The sequence below is a fragment of the Denticeps clupeoides genome, chromosome 19, assembly GCF_900700375.1.
Source record: "Denticeps clupeoides chromosome 19, fDenClu1.1, whole genome shotgun sequence".
Classification (NCBI taxonomy): domain Eukaryota; kingdom Metazoa; phylum Chordata; class Actinopteri; order Clupeiformes; family Denticipitidae; genus Denticeps; species Denticeps clupeoides.
The window spans coordinates 14,419,081-14,445,928 of NC_041725.1; the positions used below are offsets into that span (position 1 = coordinate 14,419,081).

Genomic DNA, 26,848 nt, shown 5'->3' on the forward strand with positions numbered 1-26,848 from the left:
TACTCCACCTGAGGGATGTAGTTCCGGCGCTCCTGACACACGGCATGGAACCAGGCCAGACAGAAGAGGGACTGGGCCCTGGGCAGCTGCCCGCCTTTGCTAATCTGCTCTGGGGTCCAGGACTCATATGTCCTCATTAGGTTCTTCTTGAGCCCTGGAGGCGCCTGATGGGAAAAGAACAGGGCAGCAGATGAGAGGACACAACGCAAATCAAATTCTCCAGTAGATGTGCTGCCAGTGTTTTATCCCTGACTGATTGTTGGGATAACGGGAGGAGGTGGGTCCCACATTTTTGCTGATTTCAGAGCATAGATGACTTAAGGTATGCAGATTCATACACACACATATTTCAGGCTACAGAATGAATCCCAGGTTGTATCAACCTGATGCTCTACCTGTCATCCTGTCTTACTAAATTTAAGGACATTTAGTATTTGGTGTGTTTGCTGAATCATTATTTGAATTTTTGCCATACATTTGACTTTCAAAAACACACAGGGTTAACAGAATGTTATTTTCAGGAATTTGTGAGAAACAGAAAGTAGACAGTGAGGAAGGGAGGGCGGAAGAAAGATGAACGAGAGAACTGTTGCAATAGATGCCCTGTGTCTATGCCAAGGGGGGCGTTGACATTGCTTAAATTATTTAAAGTGCTTTGAGGAACGTGTCACAGCTCTGCCTGAGGTAAATTTGAGAATGATATACCGCTAATTAACACACACAGTACAGAATTCGAATGCACTTCACTTCCTAGTAGGCAAGTGCTCTCCTTGAGAACCGTCACACACACATGGACTCCATCACCATCACCCAAGATGCACGTGCCTCCACTCTGCAGCACGCCGGCTGAAACCGTGTCAGTGTGATGCTTTATTTATAGACCCCCAGACCTAAGTCTCCCACGCTTGCATAACATAAAGGCTACAGGAAATGGCCTGGGCATCAGAGTGAGAGAGAGAGAGAGAGAGAGAGAGAGAGAGACAGGTTGAAAATGGGGAGCCAGACCTGGACCTGAGGACATTTACTCAATGAAGGCCATCCTCACCTCATATGTGATCTTCAGGCTGGACTGCAACAGGATGGGTGTAAATTTGGGGTGAACTTCGGCAGTAAGCCACAGGCGGAAACCGGCTTTTGGATGCAGGATGTTCAGCTCCTGAAAGTTAAGGTTGTTGTTATTCCGGGGTTTCATCACACACCCTGTCTTTACAAATCTATTCAATCAAGTTCAACTGCAAAAAACATTACTATAATAATTAGTTAACATGAAAAAAGGCTTTAATATTACTGCTCAGCAAAAAAGAAAAAAAATTAATTGTCAGAATTACATTATGCCTCATTATGCCATCAGAGACTGTAACAATGAAAATGAAATATATTACAATTACTAAATGTGCAGACAAAATATTAGCCAGATTGGTGGATCATTATTAGCTTGTTTGACTATGGTGGAAGAGAAAATGAAAAGTCAAGCTAATGCTAAATGTTTAAATTATATCAAGATTAACTTTGGTGAACTGAAATGGACACAAAACAAATCATTTAAAGTGTTTTATCACAGTGCAGCTTCATTAAGGCCTGTGCCGTTAGCCTCTGTCTGCTTGTTAAATTTAGCCAAGAGTAGCCTGGAGCGTTGCACCATCTGATTCAGCACTCATTCACACACAAAAGCGTGTTCTAACAGCATTTAACATGGCAATCCATCTCCTTTTAATCAACCTAGCTCTGCTTTTCAGAGGGAGTTTAATTTGGTGTCAGGCAGGAACAGAACACGACACAAAATCAAAAACCAACAGATCTCCAGCTGCAATGGTGGTGTTTATCTCCCTGCGAGTGAGCGAGTGTGTGTGTGTCCTGCCTCACTGCTGCATCTGTGCTTTGTTTATTCAGTCCAAGCTGAAGTAGGGGGAGATGATAATGTAATAAACCAGCGTAAGGAAGGAAGCAGGCCCAGCCCCACTGGCCTGAGGGAAGATCTGCTCACGGTTGGCTGAAGTGACAGAGTACAGTAGCTCTTGATGAGGCGAGTCACACAACTCGCCAGCTGGCCAAATACAGACCCGGCGAGAGTTAAAGAAAACAGTTTTAATATTCAGAAGAGCCACTTCAGTAGCCCTCTCAAGCCAACAGAGGAATGTGATTTATTTATAGAAAGATTTATTCATTTCCTGCCCACTAAAAACACCTGGGGAAAAAAAGAAACCGATTTCTCTGATGGACGTGCAAACCAAAAAATCAGCAGTTTTCTCGCCCAAACAACGCCTTCCTGTTAGACTCCATATATTTACCAAATAAAGCCGTTCCTCTCGAGACTCACTGAACTGGGATTTTTTGGCATATGTGCCGAGGGCCGCGGCACTTTGCTTGTCTTTCAGCACTGAGATGTGGTGTGCGGGTTATCCGCAGCCCAGAGTCCTCTTGGCCATGTCTCCACAGGCTCTTTGTGTAGGTGGATGGTACTTGACACACACATGCACACATGCACACATGCGTACTGCTGCATTTGTAATGTGCTGCTGGGGTGGGAGGGGGTGATGAGTGAGAAGAGAGGGGTTCCAACATTCTTGACACCTTAACAGGAACATTCTCACGCCATCGGATTCGAAACAGGCTTTTCTGGGATTGTGTTCTTCTACTTACAATAAAAGCAGTGACTTTTTGCAGATTCACAAAGATTAAACGTTACTGTTGGTTAGTGAAGTTATGTAGACTACCTACATGTTATATTGATTAATTATATTTATATATTAATAATACATGTTGCAAATATAATATACAAATAGCCCATTTGTTTTTGTTAAATTTATCCAAAAAGGGAAGCCCTTCAGATGCATCACATGTTGAGTGTCTGAAATAAATTATTATACAGAAGTTGGACATTTCTGATTTCGAATTCTGAACTGCCAAGTTGCCACTGAGGTGCCACTGAGCATGGTAACGTCCCCACACACTGCTTTCACAATGACAATCACTTCACTTGCACCAACTATATAAAACCTAAATATTTCCCTTTACATATAATGTATATAGGTTTACATTTTAGAATGAATGTACCAAAAAATACCTTTTTCAGAATAGAATTAGGGTGTTAGTGGTGTGCATATCTGGCACACCACTCTTCCCCCACATCTGATCACATAAGGAAGTAAATAACACCAAAACCTGGGTAAATAATCAATATGTGTCCATGATCACACACACACACACACACACACACACACACACACACACACACACTAAAAAAGAGATCAGCTTGGGAGAGGAGAGAAAACACACAGAGAAAAGGGGGAGGTAGAAAATAGAAAGCTGGAGTGGACTGTAAGACAGAAATGAATGCGTTTGCTCTCTTATTAATATCCTCTGTCACCACGGTTGAAACAAAGCGGGTTATGCAAATGGCCCAGGTATTTGATGCGCTGAGGACTCTCTGGGCAAACATAAAAGGATAAGCACCGTCGACAACAGAGAGAGCATCTCGAGAGCCTGCGACAGCCGCGCCCTCCGCCCAAAAACGAATCCCGGCACACGGCTCTAATGACAAGACAACCAGATGACAATGTCGGGCACGATAACAATTATACACTGAAGGCCCTTGTAAAAACAATCAGGGTCTGTTGTCTAGACAGATTCACGGCGGCGTCTTCCATGCCAGCCAGCAGATGAGAAAGGCAGATGTTCTCCAGGAGATAAAAAGGCACCGTCCGTTGGTGCCCGAGAGAGCCTGGCACACTCCTGACCTTCAATCGCTCTCTAAACCCTGTTACTCCAGCACTGAAACCCAACCTGTCTTCAGACGTGGCGCTGCAGTGAGGAGCTTTAAAGCACCTTAGGAAAAATTGCCCAGTAAGAACCAAACTGAGAGCTCAATCAGAACTGATTAGTTCAATTAAGACAAATCAACAATGGCGCATTCACTCACCACACTCAGAGCAACCGAGAGGCTATGATGAGCACACACAGGAGAAATGGAATGAAATGTCAAGACTTTGCCTTGTCACGTCTACTAGTGGACTCACACAAACCAATGCCCACTGGCTGCAGCCTGACAAAGAATAAGGTTTAGCAGATGGTTTTATATTAGTGCACTTCTAGTAGACTTTTCCCACTGCATATATGAATGTGATTGGACTGCATTCACATTTTACTGAACTAAAGTATCAGATTTTATCATCATAGTAATTGAAAAGCATTAGTAATTAAATGCAATAATATTTGTAATCACAGGTTTAATTGTTAACATGGAATTGTTAACAACAGTCTTATATTTCTTTCCAAGATAATATATATTATCTCTCCAGATAATATATATTACACATTTCATCATTATGGTTTTGAGATGTTTATATTATTTATATTGCATTAATACTTTATTTTACAGTTGATTTTAGCTGGAAAACCACAGCAGACATCGCATATATGTTGGCAAGGTGAGAAAAGACTGACCGCTTCTGATTTGAAACCATTTTTGTTTGACAACATATTACAATCTACACACATAGAGTGGTGCTAGAAGTACACAAAGAAATAAATGCTGGGTCTAGCTGAAATAGAAGACGGACTTCATCAGGTCAAACAGAAGACATTTCACTAAGTGAGAAACAACCAACGCGAGCATCTAGCTTAAAAAAATACTGAATGAGAGAAATTAGATCGGAGAAATGTCCAGACAGGTTAAATAAAGGGAATGAAAAGAGAAAATTTGTACTTGCTCATTTACGCTGTTCTCTGTTCGTCCCTGTTTCAGGCTCTTTATCAGGTCCGACAAGCCCCCTGTCACATTTCTCGCCCTCTCCCAGTTTCTCTCCCAGAATTAATTCCATTCCTGGATCAGGTGTGGTCACCCCCCCCCCCCCCCCCCCCCCCTTTCCCCATACCATGAATCCCATGCCCCTTGTTACCATCCACACTGAACAGTGAAAGGTGGTAATGCAATGAGAAAATAGAGAGAGAAACAGGGTAAAAGCCAATGAAAACTTATACTCTTTGACCTCCGTTCACACCTTGCATCCAGATATCCCGTCTAGATAAGCAAAAATCCCTGTTAATGCAAGGGGGAGATGTACTGCAAGCAGAGCAAGATGTGATCAGCCAGGCCACCCTGAGAGGTTGTCTGGGAGGGGGATATCAGTTTTTTAAATGCATTTTCCACTCTCAAGGTAAGAAGACAATCCAAATAACAATTTAAATTCTCCATCACTGACTAATGCATTGAATTTTTTTTATTTTATGTGTTTATGATGCACGGCAAAAACATTGATAACCAAGAGTAAAATGTAGACCCCATCAGCAGACAGGAATAGAGAGACAGAAACTCTAATGCCCAACAGATCTGAAAGACTGACATACTCCTCCATGGTGGATGCGGGATCAGCCCGGAGAAAATAAGAGCAGGTAGGCAGGATATCTCCCGCACTCAGACTGAGCCAGCCTGGAGCTCTGGCCTTGGCCTGTGGCAGGTACACTAAATCCCCTGCACTGCCTGTTTCGTCTAGCGGAAACAAAAGTGAGTGGAGAGAGCAGGCAGGCAGAGCAAAACGCTGTAATCGTGGAGGGGAAAAAAGGCGCATTCATTCTCTGGGGAGACGATGGTTGCTGAGCATGAGTCAGCTCTGGTACATCACGCCGCTCTCCATCAGAGCTCGATTCATCATGCCTGCATGCCTGGAGCTACTGCTTTTTAAAGCTAATGACCATCACCGTCGCCCACGCAGCCCAGGGGCACAGAGAGAGGCGGCCAAATAATTGCCATGAAATTGACTTGCTTGGAAAAGACCATGAATTAACATGGAATCAAGAACAGAGTTCTTGCACAGAAATACAAGCGTTAAAAAAAGTGACATGTCCATTATGATCAAAAGTACTGAATCATATCAGTCTTCTTGAGTTCTGGCAAGAATTGGGTTATCAAAAGATGCAATGTTGCCACTGGTAACGTGGTAACTTCCTGCAAAAATGAGGAGCAGGATCTCATTCAATTTATTTAATGCCTGCTCTGACGGACTAGCACAGGCCACGTACTGTACACTCTACCAGGAAGATGGTCTACGTGCTATGTGTTGCTGGTGCACACACTTACCTTCTCCAGTAGGGGCAGCCAGGACGTGACCAGGTGCAGGTTCTTGAGGCAGAGCCATTCCCCGTTTCGCGCACACTCCCTCAGGCTCTGCAGAGCAATGTCGGCTTGGCCCTGACCCATCGCCACCTACCACACAAGAACAAGCCAACAAAAAGAGGGAAGAACGTTTAACTGTTGAGTTTTGTGATCTGTAAGGAACTGTGTAGAAACCCTATGAACTCTGGGCAGGATAAAGAATAAAGCATAAAACGTTTAATGAACCTCATGGTAGCTCTCCCGACCCACGCTTTCACTGGCCAGCTCCAGCAACTCCTGCGATGGATCAGCACCAGGGGAGATAAGGATCAGAACCGGCTCTGTCTCTAGAGTCTCAGCGTACACACGTTTCAGGTTCAGAGGTGGAGGGGACAGCTCCCTCATGCCTGAAAAGGTGAGAGAGGGGTTAATAGTGGGATATATTCATTATAATATATTTGCAAGTAAAACCCACACCATCAGGATTGGCTTTTCTCTGTCGTTATGTCAACATAACTTTTTAATATATATTGATCTATAAAACACAATAATGTTAAATAAGTGAAAGAGAAAAAATGTAATTCATGTGATTGTCATTGTGAAACACTACAGCACAGCACATGCTGCTATTAACCCATCATCTTAGCGAGCAGTGAGCAGCCATGACAGTATGTGGGGAAGGTGCTTTGCTCAGAGGCACTTCAGTGGCACCTCAGTGGCACCTTGGCGGTTCAGGATTCGAACCAGCAATCTTCTGATTACGGGGCCGCTTCCTTAACTGCTAGGCCACCAATTGTGGAATTAACATAGATCAGGTCCCATTTTGGGCAGCGCTAAAGCAGAAATAATGTAATGTGTTGCTAGAAGAGTTTGGTAATTTTATCCATTTTTGTGTGTAAACCAGATAACAAAGATCCACTAATGTTTTCAACACTGCACACAGAAGGACGTACACACACATACCACACACAAAAGGCTGATGCAGGCAGTGCAGGCCTCCGATTAGACAGTGTGAAGATGGAAGATGCTTATCGCTCCACACTGCTGGTGAGGTGGGATTTGTGTTCATCTGTGTGTGAGTGTGTGCGAGAGCAAGTGTGCAAATGGAAGTAACGCAATAACCTAATTTCAGACCCACCACGCAGTGCCCTAATCTACCAGATCCATCCCGGTGCCTGATGAGCATTGGGGTAAACACTGATACCTCTGCCCTGGTCTCAAAAGGCTTTAGGAGTTATCACTTTAATCCATTTATAATGTATTGACACATAGATAAGTGATTTAATTACTGAACTCTGGGGCCCATGGGTGTGTCTGTGTGCAGCAATTACACACACGCACTCTCATCAATCTCACTCTACATGCCTGGCTCACCTGAGATTCGGATGGGTCAGGTGGATCAAAAACCAATATTACACGAAAAAAACAGTCACTCCACCTTCAAATCCATTTCAATTACCAAATTAGGCTAAATCAAGCAATTACCACAGTATCTGAGCATAACTAATATGCAGAGATTTTGCTGCATCTCTCCCCCAGATGCACAGAAAAGCAGAGAGAAAGCAAATGAGAGAGAAATGAAAGCAAATCCATTTCTATTGAAGTGACACTGAACACCATCCAAATACACCGTCGCATTTAAAAGACAAATCTTCTGAAAAACCCACTCAAGTCATGTTCACCAAAATGTGACCTTCACCGGTGTTAGGATTTGTTCCTGGGTAAGAATCCGCACAGTGTCTACAGCACATATTTTTTGGGATTTTTTTTTTTTATAAAAAAAAAAAAACAAAACCTCAAATCCTTACTAGAAATTAATAAAAGGTAATTAGCTGTTTGATTGTGTATTAGACGAGAATATTGGCAAATTCCATATGTGGAATCGCTTATATTAGGAGCAAATCCATGTGTGCAGGCAGACAAACACGCACACACACACACAGGCCCCTTTATATGTCATGCATATAATACACTCACACAGATGTGTGCACCCACATAAGCATCATATACGGGTGAGCAAATTTATTCCCATAAGCACATTCATTCCTCGGTGCACGAACACACACACACTGCAGAAAAGGGGCCGTCATTCTTATTCCGGTCCTGCGCTCAGACCCCAGCTTTCGGGCGCAGCAACAACGCCTTCAAGCGACCTTTCTCTGCCATTTCCATAGCAACCATAGGAGAAACACAGTGGGGAAAGCATGGCTAGTCATGTGTGGCGCAGAAGCACCTTTCACCTGATCAGCCTACAAAACACAGACAGTGTGTCCGACACACACCCCCACCCACGCACACACTTCTCTCAAGAGACAGACCTGACCATTACCTCACAAACACACACACCTCCTACCCACACTCAGGCCCGACCTACGCCTTGTAATTAATGTTTACACAGTTAGGAAATGCAGACACACTCACATAAAATTTGCCAATTATTACACACTCACACACACATTCAAACTTGACCCTTACAAAGCTCATCCAAACACATGAATAGCACGTGCAACGCGGTTTTTGTGTAAAAAGTTTGCGGGTTGTCAGGGCAGACAAACAAGTCGTTCTGAGTATGTTTCACAGAAATCCATCAAGGCTTAGCGAAGTGCTGACAGTGGTCACTTTTTCACCGCCCAGCGCTTTCATACTGTCTCTGAGAGAGAGTGTGTGTGTGTGTGTGTGTGTGTGTGTGTGTGTGTGTGTGTGTTTACACCGCCGCTGATAACTGCCTGTCGTACTGGCAGGGCTTGTCTGGACCGCACCGGAGGAGCATGGGAGATTACCGCCGCTCGTAAGCCGATTAAAGGCGCATGCCTCATTAGCATACAGTGACTCACTCCGCGGACTGAGGAGGGCGGGTGGGGGGGGTGGGGGGCAGCATTTGCCAGATTTCCCATGCTCCGCTGCAGCGGCAGCAGCAGCAGCAGTACAGCATTAATATGCAGATGCTGCACCGGACAAAGCTAACGCTACAGCGGCACTGCGCCACGTCGCAGCAAACCAATCAGCACCGATGCATTGATGTTAATGCAGTAGCCTTAGGGGTGTGTGTTTCCGAGGTGAAATTAGGAAATGAGGATTAAAAGAAAGAGGGAGCGGGAGACCTCTGTAGCCTCGGCCAAGGTTAATTGACACTGTCAGGTGTTGCGCTCCCAGTAAGGCCCGTCTCCGGTGTGTTTGTTCTAAAGTTGAGTGTGCATCCGGAGAGGTGTGTGTAAATGGTGTGTGCCTGAGGGGATCTGTGCTCGTTTATTGTGTCTGTGTGCGCGCGCGTATGAGTGAAGTCTTGTGGAGACTGAGTTGTCATGTCCTCTGTTCAGTCCGACAGCTCTTTACAGAGAAGCAGAGCGTTCTCATTATCTCCACAGAAGCGAGACGGCAGCAGCCCCAAAAAATCCATCAGGGGGCTCTGAACCACGGCCCCCGCCCGCCCGCCCGCCTCTGCCCCCACCCAACCTCCCAGCATCGCCGTGGCGCAGCCAAGCAGCTCCTCCTCTCCTTCTCTAAACCGGTTTAACCCTCCATCACACACACACACACACACACACACACACACACACGCACACAACAAGGCACACAACAAGGCACCCTCCAGAAATTTATCAGTGACCGAACATCAAAAATCTATTAGCGCCGACCTGCCGGGGTGTCAGTGGGACCCGGTCCGCAGCTAAACCTTTATCAGTCACAAGCCAGCAGAGCGGGACCCCTGCAGTGAGTCCTGTCGCCGGGTGGGCTTTTGGCACGTAACTCATTACAGACACATTAGAGCCTTGCGAAAGATGGGTCCCTTTCATTAGCTTTTAATCACGTGAAAAATGCAAGTTTCTGCTTTGCATTCATTCTTTGGTCTGGTGTGATCAGATGCAAACAGACGTCTGGCTTTAATTTAATAAGCAAAGTTTCGGTCTAATAAATTCACTCGGACAGAGAAGGGAAAGATAAGGAAACCAGTGCTGTGGCTTTTCAGGTGTATACTTGTGAGAGGGATAGTTATGTGTACAAAATTATTATTAAAATGACATTTATTGTGACACTGTAATTGACAAAAAGAAACATATCTAACAGCTTTCCTTCATGTCTTATGAACTGCGTATCTATGAACGTAGATGCATGTTGATTGATATCACAGCCTTGTTGCTGGTTTTGGCTACAAGGTCTTGTTTTTGATGGATAGTTTCTACATAGAGCAGGAACTGTACTGCAACTGTACTCCAACGTTGGTTGAAGACGGATTTTTATTAATGACAATTAAAAACGTCCATCATTACCAAAATGTGTGAAATATAGGGTTTGAAGTGAGACACCCTAGTCTCCCTGCTTTCACCCTTCACCTTTTCATACTTAGGTCTTCTCTTTATTTTTGTCTCCTATCTTTGCCGTTTGCGCAGATTATTTGCTGAGCTCATCGCTTCAGACACTGTATACAAACTTTATAACCAAGTTGCCCTAGGCATCTTCCTCTCTCTTATTTACTCCTTGTTAACACAATGTTCTTATGTAGATCCGGGTGTGGTGTGAAGAACTAAGCAGTGCAGGGCTGGTGCCCTTCAAGACCAGGGTTAGTACTTTCTGTGTTAATGGTTCTTTGCCAGGTTCCTCTACTCAGCATACAGTCTGCACTGCTGAAACACAAAATTAGTACATCCTGCTGTAAATAAACCCGGCAGGTTCACGGTACCCAACAGTGAAACAGCAGACTCCTGAAAAGGTCTGCAGCCATGAGGGCTATGTGAGAACAGAGATTAACTCCCTCATGCACACTCACTTCTCAATCTTCAGCTCTTTTCCCCACTGTCTTTTGTGTTTGTCTACAATGCTGGAACAAAATTCCTTAGAGGAAGACCAGGGGCTTTGTTCAGTAGAGTGGCTTTCAAATTCAGGAGGTAAACCCACCCCCTAAACAGGCTGAGGAATGTTGGGTAGAGAGGGACACAGATTAGGTTTTGTTTGTCTCATGTCATGAACTTGAATGCATTCACTAGGGTTTCCCACTACTGATGTTCATGGTATGGGTCATATTTTCCTGATGCTATAAAAAAAGAGTGCATGTAGTGCATAGGAATGTCATATTCTAGTTCACCCATCTTACCGGTTGAATCAAAGCAATGATAATCTGCCTGCACATTTGGTTTGGTAGGTTCAGCCTAGGGTGGTAGCAGCCTAATGGGTAACACACTCGCCTATGACCCAAACTCCACTTACTAACATTGTGTCATTAGCAAGACACTTGTCCCTGAGTGTCTCCAGAGGGACTGTCCCTTTAACTACTGATTGTAAGTGGCTCTGGACAAGGGTGTCTGATAAATGGCATAAATATAAATGTCCATTCTTATTAGTGAACATTGGTCAATGCTGCCCATGCACTGGGTCTCATTTTGTTCTGGTAAAATATGACCCTATGAGTTAATTTACATTTAGATTTATGGCAATTATTAGACACAATTATCCAGAGTGATTTACAATCAGTTGTTACAGGGACAGTCCCTCTGGAGACACTCAGGGTTAAGTGTCTTGCTCAGGGACACAATGGTAGTAAGTGGGCTCTGAACATGTGACTTTGTCTTTTGGCTCATAGGTGGGTGTGTTACTAGCTAGGCTACCAGCTACTAGACTACTACAAGTTTGGAAACATTGTCTTTCTAAAGGGGCACTTTCACTATGTTTTCAATAAAAGATGTCGCTAAACAATAAGCAATCAACAGACATCTCCTATGGAGCCTTGTGTCTTGCCATCATAAATTTCTTGTTGTTCTGAGTCCTTATATTGTCAGACATGCTGCCCAGAATAATTCTGTAGAGAACTTTAAATTGTTAAAAATTGTCAAATGTGATGGTTCCTCCTTGGAGCCAGAGGTGTAAACAAAAGTGACATGTCTGCATAAACAGCTTTTCACATTATTCTCCTCAGCGTTTTGCTGTGTGTGTGGTATCCACACTTCCAACAACTTAGCGACTCTGACTCTATACACTTTCTTATTTCCATACAGACAGCTTCTTTATTTCACCCATTTCTTTCTCCTGCCACCATTTTATACACAATGCCCCAAACATGGCAGCATGGCAGAAGCGGTCAGTTCTCCTACCAAGCAACAAAAAGGATTGGGTGTGATCTTGCACTGAGAATTTTGCACTGACTCTAGTTGTCCTCTCCCAGTCCCAAGAAGATGTAGTATGTGTGAAGAGGGAAATCTGCATGGTGTGCATTTATGTGGGCTTCCGTGAATTTTCACCCTGTTATGAACTATAAACGCACTGAGTGCTTGATGAAGTTATAAAGGAAATATCACTGGAGGGTAGAAAAGGAATCCTAAACAGACATTAGCAACCTGATCACAACACAAAGACATATGATTATCAATATGGTCTGAAATGACTGGTTCCGTAAATCAATGCGCAGAATTGAGAAATCAGGTTCCTAACATCTGACGGAGCTAGTGTATTTATTATTAATAAAGAACCTCTTATTGTAGTAAAATAAAAAATTATAAGAAAAACCAAACCAACATGCATTATTAATAAAAGTAATAGTTTGGACCCATAGATAAAGCCAGCCGAAGGACCGTAACTCAATTAACCGAACGCTGGAGAGAACACAAATTTAAAGTCACTGAATAAAGCTGAATGTGTTTCACAATTCATCATGTACTTAAATATGTACTATATACAAAATACTATATACAATACTATATACAAATGAAGCGGAATTCAATAGAATAGATACAAAAAAGTTGCTCTTATCCAGAGCAACTTACAATCAGCAGTTACAGGCATAGGCCTCCTGAAAACAATCAGGGTTAAGTGACTTGTTCAATGATAGTAAGTGGGGTTTGAACCTGTATCTTTGTGGTCTTCTGGTTCATATGTGTTCCCCTCTAGGCTACGACCACACCCATAGTGTGAGTGTGTATTTCTTGGTGCCAGTCCCAAGAAATACACAAATCATTTATGCAGACAACCCGACCAGTTGATCTGCTGTGGCAAGCTGAAAAGAGACCACATGTAGAAGGAAGAAAAGATGAATGGACAAAAATCCCTCTAGTAAGAGTTGAGAGACTCTCATTTGGCTACAAAAAGTGTTCTTGCCCAGCACTGAAAAACTTCTGCATGTCACTGTATCCAGTGGCTATCTGATGTAGGAGTGGAGCTCTTGCTGACCCAATGAGATCAATAGGCAATTACTCACAGGGAAGAGGGTGGGGATAGGAGGGAGACAGTAGAGAAAAAAAGATGAGAGGAGGACAAAAAAAATTGGCAGATATGGAGAAGCGAGACTGAGGGATGGGGAGTAATTTGACCAAAACGGCCTGATTAGGAGATTTCAGAGAACAGAAGGAAAAGTGAGGGGAAGGGGGAGGAGCAGGGACTGGAGCTGGAGCTGTCTAATGGGAAACAGAGTGCAGCAAACACAAGATGAAGGGCAGGGGATGCATTGGGCCATTCGCTCATTAGAGCTGGCTTACGCTCCCTTGCGGCGTGAAAAGCTGATTTTTTTTTTTTGGAGGGGCCCTTCCCTCTGCCCTGCAGATGCTGACCCAGCTGTGAGCCACAGCCGGTCAGATCACTCCGTCCAGCCCTGGCAGTATGTGCAGTAATTACCAAAGCATCCAATTATGTCACTTTAGCTAAAGAAGGACTGAAGAGTGCCCGTTCAGCCCTCCACTCTGTCCAGCATGACACAGCTGGTTAAAAAAGTTCTATTGAGATCTTGTCAAGATCTAGATCTGTGGTTTTCAGAGAAGTCCTCAGGGAGACCCAGCCAATCCACAATTTGCATCAGCTTCCAGTTATCAGATTTCCACATCTGTGCCAGAAGCTGAATCAGAATCAAATGGCCTGGAGGTCCTGAAGTAGGTTTGGGCACTGATGATGTAGAGGGCCAGCATTAAACCCTGAGACTCTCATGCCAGCATGGACAAGATGGACAAACGTGGTCTATGATATTAAGCCTTTTAATAATTAGTCCGGCTAATTATCTTCTGCTGGCCAGAACCGCTGTTATCATATGGGTGTATTGGGGGAAAGTGAATCCAATGTGCTCTGTGGAAAAAAAGTTAAATCCAAAGGCAAACTGCATTTAGAATTATGAGATTCATTTGTGCCAACACCTTATTTCCCCATATCCCCTATAATTATAATAATTATCCATTTGTGTCAATTCTGTAACTTAGTCATTATTCATCCTACGCCTATCGGGTGCCATGACTCCTCCATACATTATCGTAAAGAGAAAGGGGGTGGACCACAAATTACCAAGATATCCATTACCCATGGGCACAATAGTATCTATATGCAATAACAGAACTGCTAAAAATACATCAGCCGTGTCACCACCACCACTGACACAGGATAACAAACTGTTAGTTAGTAACTGTTAGTAATCATGTAAATGAATGGGCAAATTAGGAAATAAAGTGGCTTGTTTACCAGCACGTTAATTCTACATGCAAGACGTTTACTCCACAGGCAGACTATCAATTATGGTGCAATTAAAGTTAGTCAATTAGTTACATAATTCATTTCATTTGACTGTAAGGTATTGGCATAGAATGTATATGTACGCATGCTGATTAAAAACAATGGAAAAGCTTAAATCATTAAACATTAATCTTTAAACATTAATCATTACGGCCTTCATGCATGGAGAGAGCTCTCCACAATTCCTCTGTCTTGAGGCTGCATCATCAGACACTCTTCCCTATAGTATAACAAACTTCATTTAACCAAGGAATCTTGTTTTTGCAATAAGCAGAGATGAGGTATGTGTTGAGAAGCACACAGCAGGAGAGAAAACACTGCAATGGGACATGCAGTGAATGCGCCAAGAACCTCTATCAGCCCCCACCCTGCCCAAAACCTGCTGGGTGGCCCCATCCACCCCCACCTACCCACCCATCCCCTGCATCTGAGGGTTCATTCAACAGCCATTACTGGCCTTGCGTGTCACCAGCTGCATTCCAAAGAGGACGATGATGGCCTCTGCTCCGAGTCCGCTGCTACCCCATTCCCTGTCAATCAAATAAATCAACCTCTTTGTGCAGCATTTCCGACAGGCAAGGGGAAGATGATTGGCTTCCTTCAAGAGGAGGTTATATACAGAGAAGAAAAGGGAGAATGAGTAAGAGAGGGAGAGAGACTGGTTGATAAAAAAAGGACAGAGAGAGGGGGGAAAAGGAGAAAGCCAGTGAAAAACTACGCTTAGAAGCAAAATAGAAAAATATGAGAGCAAAAAAATTTGATGGATGGAAGCCTTCTCTACCAAATCAAGGATACATTCTTTTGTTGGAATGTGTGGCTACGTGAAAACACACCAAAATAAAACCCATCACAGCGTTTAATCTCCAAAATGGATTCCAGCCAGGTCAGTGCAAAGAATGTGAAAGAGCAAAAGGTTGGAAAGCATGAAACCCTCAGGCATTTTACAAAACAGATACTGCGGGGGGAAAAGAGTGACTAGATACGTACAGCCACATTTTCCCATTGTTATATCAGAATCTGAATTCACATATCAGAATACATATGGGAATAAGACATACAGTGCTTTTCGGAAAGTATTCACAGTGCATCACTTTTCCTACATTCCTGTTATGTTACAGCCTTAATCTAAAATGGATTAAATGTATTTTTCCCTTCATAATTTTACACACAACTCCCCATAATGACAACTGTTTACTTTCGCAAATGTATTTAAAAAAAAAAACAAACAAACCGAGAAGTCACATGTGCATAAGTATTCACAGCCTTTGCCATGAAGCTCAAAAAAGAGCTCAGGTGCACCGTTTCCCTTGGTCATCCTTGAGATGATTCTGAAGCTTAATTAGAATCCACCAGTGGAACAAAACACTTCATTGGACATGATTTGAAAAGGCACACACCTGTCTATATAAGGTCCCACAGTTGACAGTTCATGTCAGAGCACAAACCAAGTATGAAGTTAAAAGAATTGTCTGTAGACCTCCAAGACAGTATTGAGGCACAAATCTGGGGAAGGTTAAGGAAAAATTTCTGCTGTTTTGAAGGTCTCAATGAGCACAATGGCCTCCATCATCCGTAAGTGGAAGAAGTTCAAGACTACCATCTTCTTAGAGCTGGTGGCCACCTAAACTGAGTGATTGGGGGAGAAGGACCTTAGACAGGAAGGTGATGGTCACTCTGTCAGAGCTCCAGAGGTCCTCTGTGAACACAGAAGAACCTCCTAGAAGGACAGCCATCTCTGCAGCAATAAAACAATCAAGCCTGTATGATAAACAAAATTCTCAGGTCTGATGAGACAAAGACTGAACTCTTTGTTGTGAATGCAAGACATCATGTTTGGAGGAAACCAGGACACACTCATCCAATAGTATCCCTACAACGAAGCATGGTGAGTTGATCCAGGGGGGCTGTCCCTGTAACTACTGATTGTAAATCGCTTGGGATAAGTATGTCTGATAAATGCCTTAAATGTAAATGTAAAACTAGCTTCAGAGCACTCTTGAACTTTCATTTTTCAGCAGGACAACAACCCTAAGCACACAGCAAGATATCAAAGTGGATGCTTCAGGACATCTCTTTGAATATCCTTGAGCCAGACCCCAGACTTGAATCCGATTAAACATCTTTTGAGAGCTCTTAAAATTGCTTTGCACTGACGCTTCCCATTCAATCTGATGGAGCTTGAGGGAAACTGGCCAAGGATAGGTGGGTCAAGCTTGTGGCATCATATTCAAAAAGACTGTAAGGCTGTAATTGCTGCCAAAGGAGCATCGACAAATTATTGTGTTATCTCATGTGATATCTCAGTTTTTTTAATACATTTGCCAAAAACCTCAAGTAAATATTGTTCACATTGTCATTATTGGGTGTTGTGTGTAGAATTCAGAGGAAAAAAATGCATTTAATCCATATTGGAATAAGGCTGTAACATAAAATGTGGAACAAGTGATGAATACTATGAATACTTTCCAGATGCACTGTATTTACTAATGCAGGGTTAAGTTCTCTCAAAATTACAGTAAATGTCCATGATCTGCAGGTGTCTGACAGAGGTCAGAGTGACAGTATGTAACAGGCAAGTTGTTTTTTAAGTATCTTGAAAACAAGAAAATTCAAGGAAGGGGGAACAACACATTAAAGTGTTGGGGCGGGGGGGGGGAATGGGGGAAAAACAGAATGGGGAAATGGACACACAAGAGCACCCCTTCCCTGAACAAGAAGTAATCTGCTCTCTCTCAATAGAGCTAATTGTCCAATCAGCTCCTCTTGTTTTCACAGTTCCCTGTGGAGAAGACAAAAAGCTAAACAGAGAGAAATGACCACACATTCATCACTTCCACTGGGCAATTGTGTGAGGATGTGCTGTACAGAGCGTGTGCTTTTTATAGTGTATTTCTACAGTGTGTGTGTGTGTGTGTGTGTGTGTGTGTGTGTGTGTGTGTGTGTGTGTGTGTGTGTGTGTTAGACGGCAAGCGACAGCGAGAATGATCAATGTTTCTGATCAGGTGTGGGAGGCTCAGGTAATGCTGACTCTCCGATGGCTTTTATTGACGATGGTGGGTTCAGAGCCATTTGTTTTTTCAGCCAGTTATTTTGTTCTCGTTATAAGATGGCTGGGAATTCATAAATCAGCTGCAATTGTCCAAAGCAATCTGGTCATGGCAGATTAATGACACACACAGCAGGCAACTCAGCTGAACTCTACTAGTCAGGTCTGCGCATGAATACTGCATCAAAATACACAATATTTAGAAGATAAAAGCACAGAAAGCACACTTCTATCACCTACCACAGAACCTCATCTGAAATACACAGATGCACTCATTACTAATATTCAGCCAATAATACACAGGTCAGAGGTCAAGTACCACAGGTCAGGAGTACATCACCAAAACTGACTGTTATAACAAGACCTGGAACCTGGAATACACTGCTATACTAATTAGTACATTAGTATATTAGTTTTGGCCTCATAAGGACAGAAATGTTTCATTATATGTGGTCAAAGGAGACCACTCTCATGACTGAAGATATTGATATCCACATAATTCTTAACTCTAATGTCTCTGTCCACTTCCTATAATTCAAGCTTGCAATGTCCCCTCTTGGTTTATATACAGACTTCACATTCAATGCAAATCACATAAATTCAGGTCTTGTAGAACAGGGGTCTCTGCAAGTGTCCTGGGGTCCCACAACAGATATTAATTAACCCCGGGGGTTAATGTTATGTTTCAGCAATTTCCTTCACAATCAGTGCAAACATGAACAAGCCATACAGTGATTCAGCAGATATATTGATTTAAAGAGGGATAAACTTACCAAGAGCCTGGGAAGCAAATGAAGACATGGTACTCTGTAACCTGTCTGGTCTTATGACCTGAACCACCAAAACCTACAGCAGAGTCAGAGAGAGGAACACTCTCAGAAACAATATAGAATGGAAACTATTTAGTATTGTTGTCCTGCATCAAGTGCTTCATGAATATATAAAACATGCCCACCCCTGTTAAAATACCAGAATTTTGTGATATCCAAAATAATAATAAGCAAAATAAATATTTTCAAATATTTTCCCAATTCTAATGTGACCTTAAAGGGATTTCATTGTTGAAAGACATCAGCCAAGAGACGGATACAAAAAAACAGCATTGGATATAGCATGGAACATAGTGAAGATAGCCATTAAGTATAAGGATGTGCACACCTATGCAACCAGCTTACATTTTACACCAGTTTAATATTTTATTCTTTGTATTTGATGTTTGAGATGTACAAGATATAGGTCACATGATGGGAAAATGTTGCTCTCGTTTTTGAGGTGCCCACTGTAATAGGGTTTCAAATGAAAGGAAACAACCAATTGAGATTCAACCAATTAAGATTTAATTGAGTCTCTGTTCCTCTAGTAGTACTGGTAGTAGTACTGAACTGAGAACAGTTTGCTTTATCAGAGCAAATGGTCAGAGCTGGACAGATGACAGGCAGCTTTATTATTCTATCTGCAGTCTGGCCCGTGAAAGTGGCCAGTGCTAGAACTGGATCTGGACAGGCCGGCTGACAGCTGACCTGCTGGAAGGGTGTGATCTTCCGGGCAACTGATGGCGGGAACTCCTGCTCACAAGTGGAGCTGCGTGAGAAGGAGAGCCATAGGTCGACATCGCTCAGACACAGAGTCTGGTAAAGGCCTGGGAACGTGTTCTGGCAGAGATGACCGGCAATGAGAGAGAGAACATTTAGCACAGTTTCTACACTAAGACACATTAGCGTGGGATTGTGTGGGTTTATGATATGGATACAGTGTGCCAATGTGAGTATTTTCATTAGCATTTGGGTAACACCTCCACAGGCATCATCTGACACCACACAGTGAAGTATTCTATAATGCAAACCGAAAACTTGGTTGTAGATCAACTGTAAGAGTGCCGGTTTCATTAAATTACTTTAGAGAGTCTGACAGAAAATTACTTTTTGTGTAGAACCCACAGTGTAACCTGATTACGGTTGTAGAAACTGGACACACTGTGAGCTAACTGACAGATGTGTTGTGTAATAGGATACATTCTGAGAAAAGATTCTTTCAAACACTGTGAGAACCATATGCATCTTGTTCGACATAACCAGTGGTGTAGAAAAAAATTGAGGGCCTTTTCTGAGTGTATGTGAGCATGCTGTGCTGTACGACTCTTTACTTTGAAAAGCGCCACTGCTGAGTGTCTCTCTTGATCTATCCAGGATGGAATCTGTTCTCGCAAGGACTTCTGGGAGTCCTGGGTAGTAAACAGAAGCCGTGCAGATGAAATGAGAACCGGTGTTCAGCAGACATGCGCCACAGTGAACGTGATGAGAGCCTGTCGATGGAAACACACCTCTTTCCTGACCATGTCACCAACAATGAGGCCAATAAAAGCATCCCATTCCTGTGAGGGGCAAGGGAAGGGGTATTATCATCACAAGCAATCTTCATAATTTAATAAGAATAACAAAAAGGCAAAACCGTATGAATATTTTCAGACTCTACTCACGTTCTCCTGAAACAGTTCTGGGTGCATTCCTCGGACGAAGTGGAGAGCAAACATAAGCTGGTCGGCCTAAATTAAGAACACACAAACGCGCAACAATATGATGTGTAATATGATGTAGTTCACGTCCACCATGTGCTACACATGCTTCAGACAACATAGGCAAAACCTGTTCACAATACCATCCGTCCTGTGTGTGTGTGTATGTGTATTATTCAGGATGGCAGGTGAAATGAGTTCAGCCAAGTTGACTGAGAAGAATGCTAAACACAGCAAAATTCGTGGGGAGCACTTCCCTTTCACAGAACAGGAAAATGTGTGTGTGTGTGTGTGCACGTGAATTTGGGTAGATGAGTGCAAGTAAAATAAGTGAGTTAAGTGAGCAGGCTTTTCATTTTTGTGGCAACAGAGTGACCCTCCTGAAACAAAGAGGACACCCACTTCCTCCTCACCCTCTGTCAGGCAGAGGAAATGTGCAGGGAGAGGTGCCGGGGGGAGATAAGGTGTGGTGGTCACTAATCAAGATCCTTATCTATTCGACCTGAGGATCTGTGTGGCTTGGGACATGCAGGCAGGCATGTGTGTGTGTTTGTCTGTGTGTAGGAAGCCCCCCACATGCATTTATAAATGTTGCTGACAATAGCGGTAAATGGGGTTTTAACCTGTGACGCCATAGGCCAGAAGTTGGTGGTTACACACACACTCAGACACATAGTCTGATGCATGTGTGTTGCATTCTACAATTTGAAGCCCAAAAAGAGCCCAAACATAACATAACATATATCATAAGTTGTAAGTTGTGTCTCACACATGCACATGAGTTTCTGATTACATTTTGTATACCAAGGACACACACACAAAAACACACACAAGCGTTTAGTACTACGATGGCTCGATGCATCTCTACGAATATAATATAAGAACAACACCAACTTCACTCTACTTCCCCATCACCATATTACTCCTTTTATCTCAGTTCTCTCTTTCCTCACCTTTTCTCCCCTGCCCAAGCCCTGACTGTACAAACACATCAAATCAGCAGAATAACAGAGACATCATAATGGGGGACCAGTCTAACTTGGGTGAGGATAGGCCCTTTGAGACTGATAAAGCTCTCATTATACCTTTTAGCATCCATTGCTGTCTTCCATAGACGACGGCTTTATTCATTTTCAGTTCACCACCATTACAAATACAAAACCACAAAGGACATCTTGAGTTTGTAACTTGGTATGTAACTTCCCCAACTTTATAGTTTTAATTTGCATTAATTGCCTCACTGCCGGTGATGGTGAACTTTCACTCATCATGATTTTTTGTATCATATTGCAGTTTTGTGCCCCAAGGGCATTTTGGCTTGATGTATATATATGATGATTCAAATGCATATAACCACCCCATCCCCAATCCAGAATCGCATGCATTTTGAGGGTAGCCTGCAGGAGCAACAAGCCTGTATTTCTTCAGGAACATTAATAATTCACACATCTGCATTAACTCAGCACATATACATGTTTCATAAGCACAAGGAACAGATAAAGTGATGAAGAAGCAGATCTTTGTCTACTTTTTCTTTTACCTGAATTCTGTGCATCTGAGCAGTTCCAGATAAGTTCCAGACCAAAACGTTGTCAAATTAAGCCGCAGGAGGCAGGGTTTCTCACTGGGAGAGACTGACTCCATTCATCTATAAGGAACCTGCATTTCTCCACATGAGCAACACAGGGCGCCAGTCAGCGCTTGAGGTAGCTGGTGGTTGACAAAACCTTCAATCCTGACACTCCTGGCTTTTTATACCCCTGAAGCCATAAGACTGTCCTTCTCTTTGTATCACCCTGACTAGACTTTAAGACTGTTCCGGCTAAATGGCCCTATTGCATGCACTTGTGTGGCGGTTAGATAAGCTGTCTCCTCCATCCGGGCTCCTTTATAGATCTTTTTTTAAAAGCCGGAGACGCAGGTCGTTGTCCGGGAGTTGGACCACTCACCTTGGCACCATCTAATGACGTGCAGCAGAGTGGACAGCCAATCAGTCACCCATACAGTTAATAACATTCACAGGAAAACTGGTAGGAACATCATCCCACACAAATCAGTGAAGACACAATAAATTACTGCCTTTAACCTCCAACAACCAAACTAGTGATTAGTTCAGTCTATTCAACTGGTGCTAAAAGAATCCATCAATGTGGGGTAACACAAGATAGTCTTAAAGTCCAAAATATGAATTGCTTCACTGAATCATTTAATATTTACTCCACTGCAACCTGTCTGTAATGGGGGGACATGAAACCAGGATAAAAACAGACACACAGTGACTCCGTCCAAGCATTTGTACAGTGCATGTAAGAGTTAATGTACTGCACACAGCAGTATCTGTTCCTATTGTGCCGAATCAAAACAAGCACAGTTACAACTCTCTGGCTTGATGTCTCGCTCAGCTCGAGACAAAAACACTCTTGTCTCCGCTCTCTCTTTCTGCCGCGGAGATGACTGCAGCCTCAGAGGAGCGCAAGCGAGTGTGCGAGCGTCTGCCGTGGTGCTGACACACAGACACAGGGCTCCAGAGGCGACGGGTCTCGTGTCCCCATGTCCTCCCCCCCTCGCCATGATCCCGGCGCGGTCCAGATGAATCATTCACAACACACACAGGGACGCCTTTGTCCATCCCCTCCCATGCTTGTGCGAAGAAAAAAAAAAAATGAGACAAAAGCATCAGAGGGCAGCTTTACAGAGCCTGGCCCACCTTCCCTCCTCCATCTCCCGCCATCTCTCCTCCCTCCATTCCAGAGTGAGAGCACATAACATTTCATATGCAGAAAAAAACACACAGTTTTTTCCTCCTGCTTCTCCTCTTAAGAGTTTCAAGGATGACAATGTTCATCGGGCAGAATCATGTTCTTTTCTGAAAAAGAACTCTTCTGTTCCACGACCTGAGGTCCGGTTCCACGTTAGCGTAGCGAAAAGGTCACTTGGCATGAAAGGCCTTCATCTCTCATGCTTTTGTATCTCTCCTCTGTCAAAGGATCAGATATGACGGACGCTTCTTACGCCACGTGTTCAACGTGACAAGTAGAAAGGGCAACGCATGTGACTGACAACTCAAGACCTTTCCAGCTTCAAAGGGGGCTTCAAGAGACAGCGAGGGCTTATGTGACACACTGAGCCAGCTGCTTCCAAGCAAGCTGCTTCTCATGCTAACCGAGTGCTGCTGGGGAGGGACAGGGCTTCCAGGCACTGGCAGAAGGCCCCCGAAAGCTCAGAAGAGCCTGGCTGTGAGAACAGGAGCCTCTGCAGATCACCACGAGTTCATCATGCGTGCAGGAACACTCCCAACATCCCACCTGGGATCCCTATACGTCGCAGTCCTTCACGGGTCTGAAACGATGGGCAGTGACCTCTGACCTTTCATATCAGCCCCAGGCCACAGAGGCGCAGAGGCCTGAGTTATCAAAGCTCCGCTCTGAGAGCCCCATAGGCAGTGACAGATGGAGTTATAACCTCTACAAGCTCTGTGTGTGTGTGTGTGTGTGTGTGTGTGTGTGTGTTTATATTGTTCTTGTCTTACTAATGCCCACTTATTGGCACACAGAACTCCAAGGACTCCAAGTTTGCCTAATCCTGTCCCTCCCTGCTCTTGGCGTGTTTCGGTGGACAATTCAGTCCTGTGCAAGTTCTCATGGTTCAAGCTTCACACTAGTTTTCAGTTTACTCTGAAAAGGCCAGTTTTAAGGAAATCACGTTAAAAATATATATACTGTGCAAGCCGTGGGCATGACAACGGTTCTTAGCTGGAGACTGGAGGTCAGAGTTATTTTTAAAATGCTCAGGCTAATTTTGGAAGGGAGGAAAACAGAAGGGCCCCACGGGGTGCAATGAGTCAGCGGACTTTTCTCTCTGTCTCATTTAGGTGGGACATTTTTCCCTCCAGGCTGAGGTCAGGACCAGCCCATGTATAATGCACCTAGAAGCCCATCACACCAGCCACCCAATATCAGCCAAAGAGGAGGATCTCTGATCCCCTTCCACCAACACCCATGCCTCCACAGCCTGAAGATGGATAAATAATAGGATGAATATTTTGCACACATACATATATGGGTGGGGTGGCCACTGTTTGTGGGTTTGCATGTGTCCACAGAGTCAAACTGTGAGGCATTCGAAGACAGTTGTCTGTGCAGTGTGTCTGTGAGTCCAGGCTACGGCGGATAAGACAGAAGAAGGGAGCTGATTAAGAATGAATAATTCATCACAAGCGGGACGAGTGCGTCCAACCGCTGGAGCATCTCAGGCCTCAAGTAGACTGTAGTCAGTGCGACATGAAAGGTAGGAGAGACGTACAAGTGAATCACTTCAAGCTCCCTACTGACACAGAAACAGTCTTGCACTAATGGAGGGATGCATAGGAGTAGTACAGGAAATACTCACTCGGTCACTTTCCATAACCACTTGGACCTACTCAAAGTGGCAGCCACTGGAGCTCATTCCCAGGACATTGGGCGCAGGGCGTCACCCACGGCACGCCACACACACACACAAGCCATTAATTCACACAGTTTAGAGTTGACAATTCAGCTGGAGTGAATCCAGTGCAAACCAGCTCCAACATAGGAAGGGCATGCAAACTCCACACAGACACGGTCCGAGCCAGGATTTGAACTCCCAAGCTTTGTGCGGCCCTTAAAGAAATACATTTTTAAAAAATATTATAAATGCAAATGAAAAGGGGCAGAGGTGGCCTAGCGGTTAAGGAAGCGGCCCCATAATTAGAAGGTTGCCGGTTCAAATCCCAATCCGCCAAGGTGCCAGTTAGGTGGCTGCCCAATGCTCACCAAGGGTGATGGGTAAAAAGCAGAGGACACATTTTGTTGTGTGCACCGTGTGCTGCAGTGTTTCACAATGACAATCACTTCACTTTCACGTTCAGTTTCTAATGAATATAAATGATGTTAAAATGCACTGGTCACAGAATAAAGACACACAATTCCAGGTAGGTACATCTTAAGCATGTATATTAAGCATGAATCCTTAATATAGACAAGGTGACAGTAGAGCACTGGATTACACCAGTTTAGAGGTGGTTAAAACATATTTTAAATAATCCCTCTGTACTGTTCATGAATGAATGTGGAGCACAAGGACTAGAAAGAGTGTCCAACGCACACAGACACACTTTCTCCAAAGCTGATGCTGAGCGTGTGCTTTCCTATTAAACTCTGTGAGTGAATTCCCAAACGCACGTGGCTTCATCGAGTTAAACCATAGATTTCTACCCACACTCTCTTGCTGCCAACTCTCTCGTTTCCATGTTGTGCATCCCAGGGTCAGAATCAGAAAAAAAGGTTGTGTTCACATATACCATCACGAAAACACAAAAGTCAATAGTGACTTTACCTTATCATAGTCCAAGGTGTTTCAATTCCCTCACCAATTTGTATGCATGTACCTTCTGTGTAATGAATTTTTTTTTATTTTTGAGGGAATGGAGAATAAACACCACAGCCAAGTACCCAGATGCATTCCATAACTCTGATGAAAGAGACACACTGTAGAGCTTTCACTGCCTAATACTAAAATGATCCTGCCCTTCATAATTAAGTTATAGGGTAATTGCAGCAATATATCTTACCAATGGACAATGGGGAAATGTATAATGCTGGAAAATGGACATCTGAAAACTACTGCACACATTTAAAACATGCCATCAAACAATTTTTAAGATGCTTTTCATCATTATCACAAACCCCTGTAGAAAAGTCAGGTTTTTGAAGCAGCACTCTGTGGGCTTTTGAATTAAATTAGTAAGCATGAATGGATGGATGTAAACTGATAACTGGCTCAAGTGAAAATGACAAGCTACCGCTGAAGCGTCTGGGACTCCATTAAGCAGAAATAAATCAGCACATTTCAAATATCTGCCTCTTTTCTGATGGTAACAACAGCATTCATCAAAGATGTCCAGAATCAATTTCAAGAACTCATTATGCAACCTGTTCATTAAACATACACTGGCAGTCAGGAGCAAGTACAAAAGCACATGATGAAAAGGGGAATTTACTAGAAAACAGCTAAAAATGTTCCCTTTAGTGAGTGTGTATACACTGTCAAGAAACCCTCTTTCTGTCTCTCAGAGACAAGCAAGGACATATTGTATCTTTAATAGAGCTGCGTGATTGAGGGTTTGCGCACAATGATGACAGTGATGATGGGGCCATTACAGCTCAGGAAATCACTATCTGTTGACCATTGCACGCAATTCTGACAAACCTCCCAATCACTGGTGTGTTTGTTCTGCTACCTCTGCAGAATATACAGCAGTACAAGGACTGAACAAAACAGATTACTAACAATGAGAAGAAATCTATTGAATTAGTTACAAGTCTTCATGACCAAGGTTAGCAATTGAAGTTTAGTGTAGTTATGAATAGTCATCTAGCAGTCAAGGAAGCAGCCCTGTAATCAGGTTGCCGGTTCAAATCCCGACCCACTGAGAAGCCACTGAGCAAAGCACCGTCCCCACACACTGCACCCCAGGCTCATGGCTGCCCACTGCTCACTCAGGGTGATGGGTTAAATGCAGAGGACAAATTTCACTGTGTGCACCGTGTGCTGTCCTGCTGTGTATCACAAGTGACAATCACTTCACTTTCACTTTTCACTTTCATATCATCAAGTAGATTAGAATAGACAGAATGAACCAGATGGTAGGGTTTCACTTGAAATCAACCTTTCATTTTTAAAATCCCTGTTGCACCCCCTTGAT

At 43.5% G+C, this 26,848-nt stretch overlaps 1 protein-coding gene across 8 annotated transcripts in view; it reads right to left on the bottom strand.

Moving 5' to 3' along the window:
• The window catches only part of dync2h1 (dynein cytoplasmic 2 heavy chain 1), a 110,477-nt gene that overhangs the window by 36,543 nt on the left and 47,086 nt on the right, over window positions 1-26,848 (bottom strand). For all 8 annotated transcript variants that reach the window (XR_003743174.1, XM_028961658.1, XM_028961663.1 and 5 more), the window contains 9 exons: window positions 20,089-20,154; window positions 19,933-19,983; window positions 19,756-19,833; window positions 19,133-19,264; window positions 18,386-18,458; window positions 6,338-6,498; window positions 6,077-6,202; window positions 1,046-1,156; window positions 9-164 (listed from right to left, as the gene is read on the bottom strand). Coding sequence is in view for 7 of the 8 variants with exons in the window: in XM_028961658.1 (XP_028817491.1) it covers window positions 9-164; window positions 1,046-1,156; window positions 6,077-6,202; window positions 6,338-6,498; window positions 18,386-18,458; window positions 19,133-19,264; window positions 19,756-19,833; window positions 19,933-19,983; window positions 20,089-20,154 (954 nt within the window). In the remaining variant the exon portion in view is untranslated. The remainder of the gene's footprint in view (window positions 1-8; window positions 165-1,045; window positions 1,157-6,076; window positions 6,203-6,337; window positions 6,499-18,385; window positions 18,459-19,132; window positions 19,265-19,755; window positions 19,834-19,932; window positions 19,984-20,088; window positions 20,155-26,848) is intronic.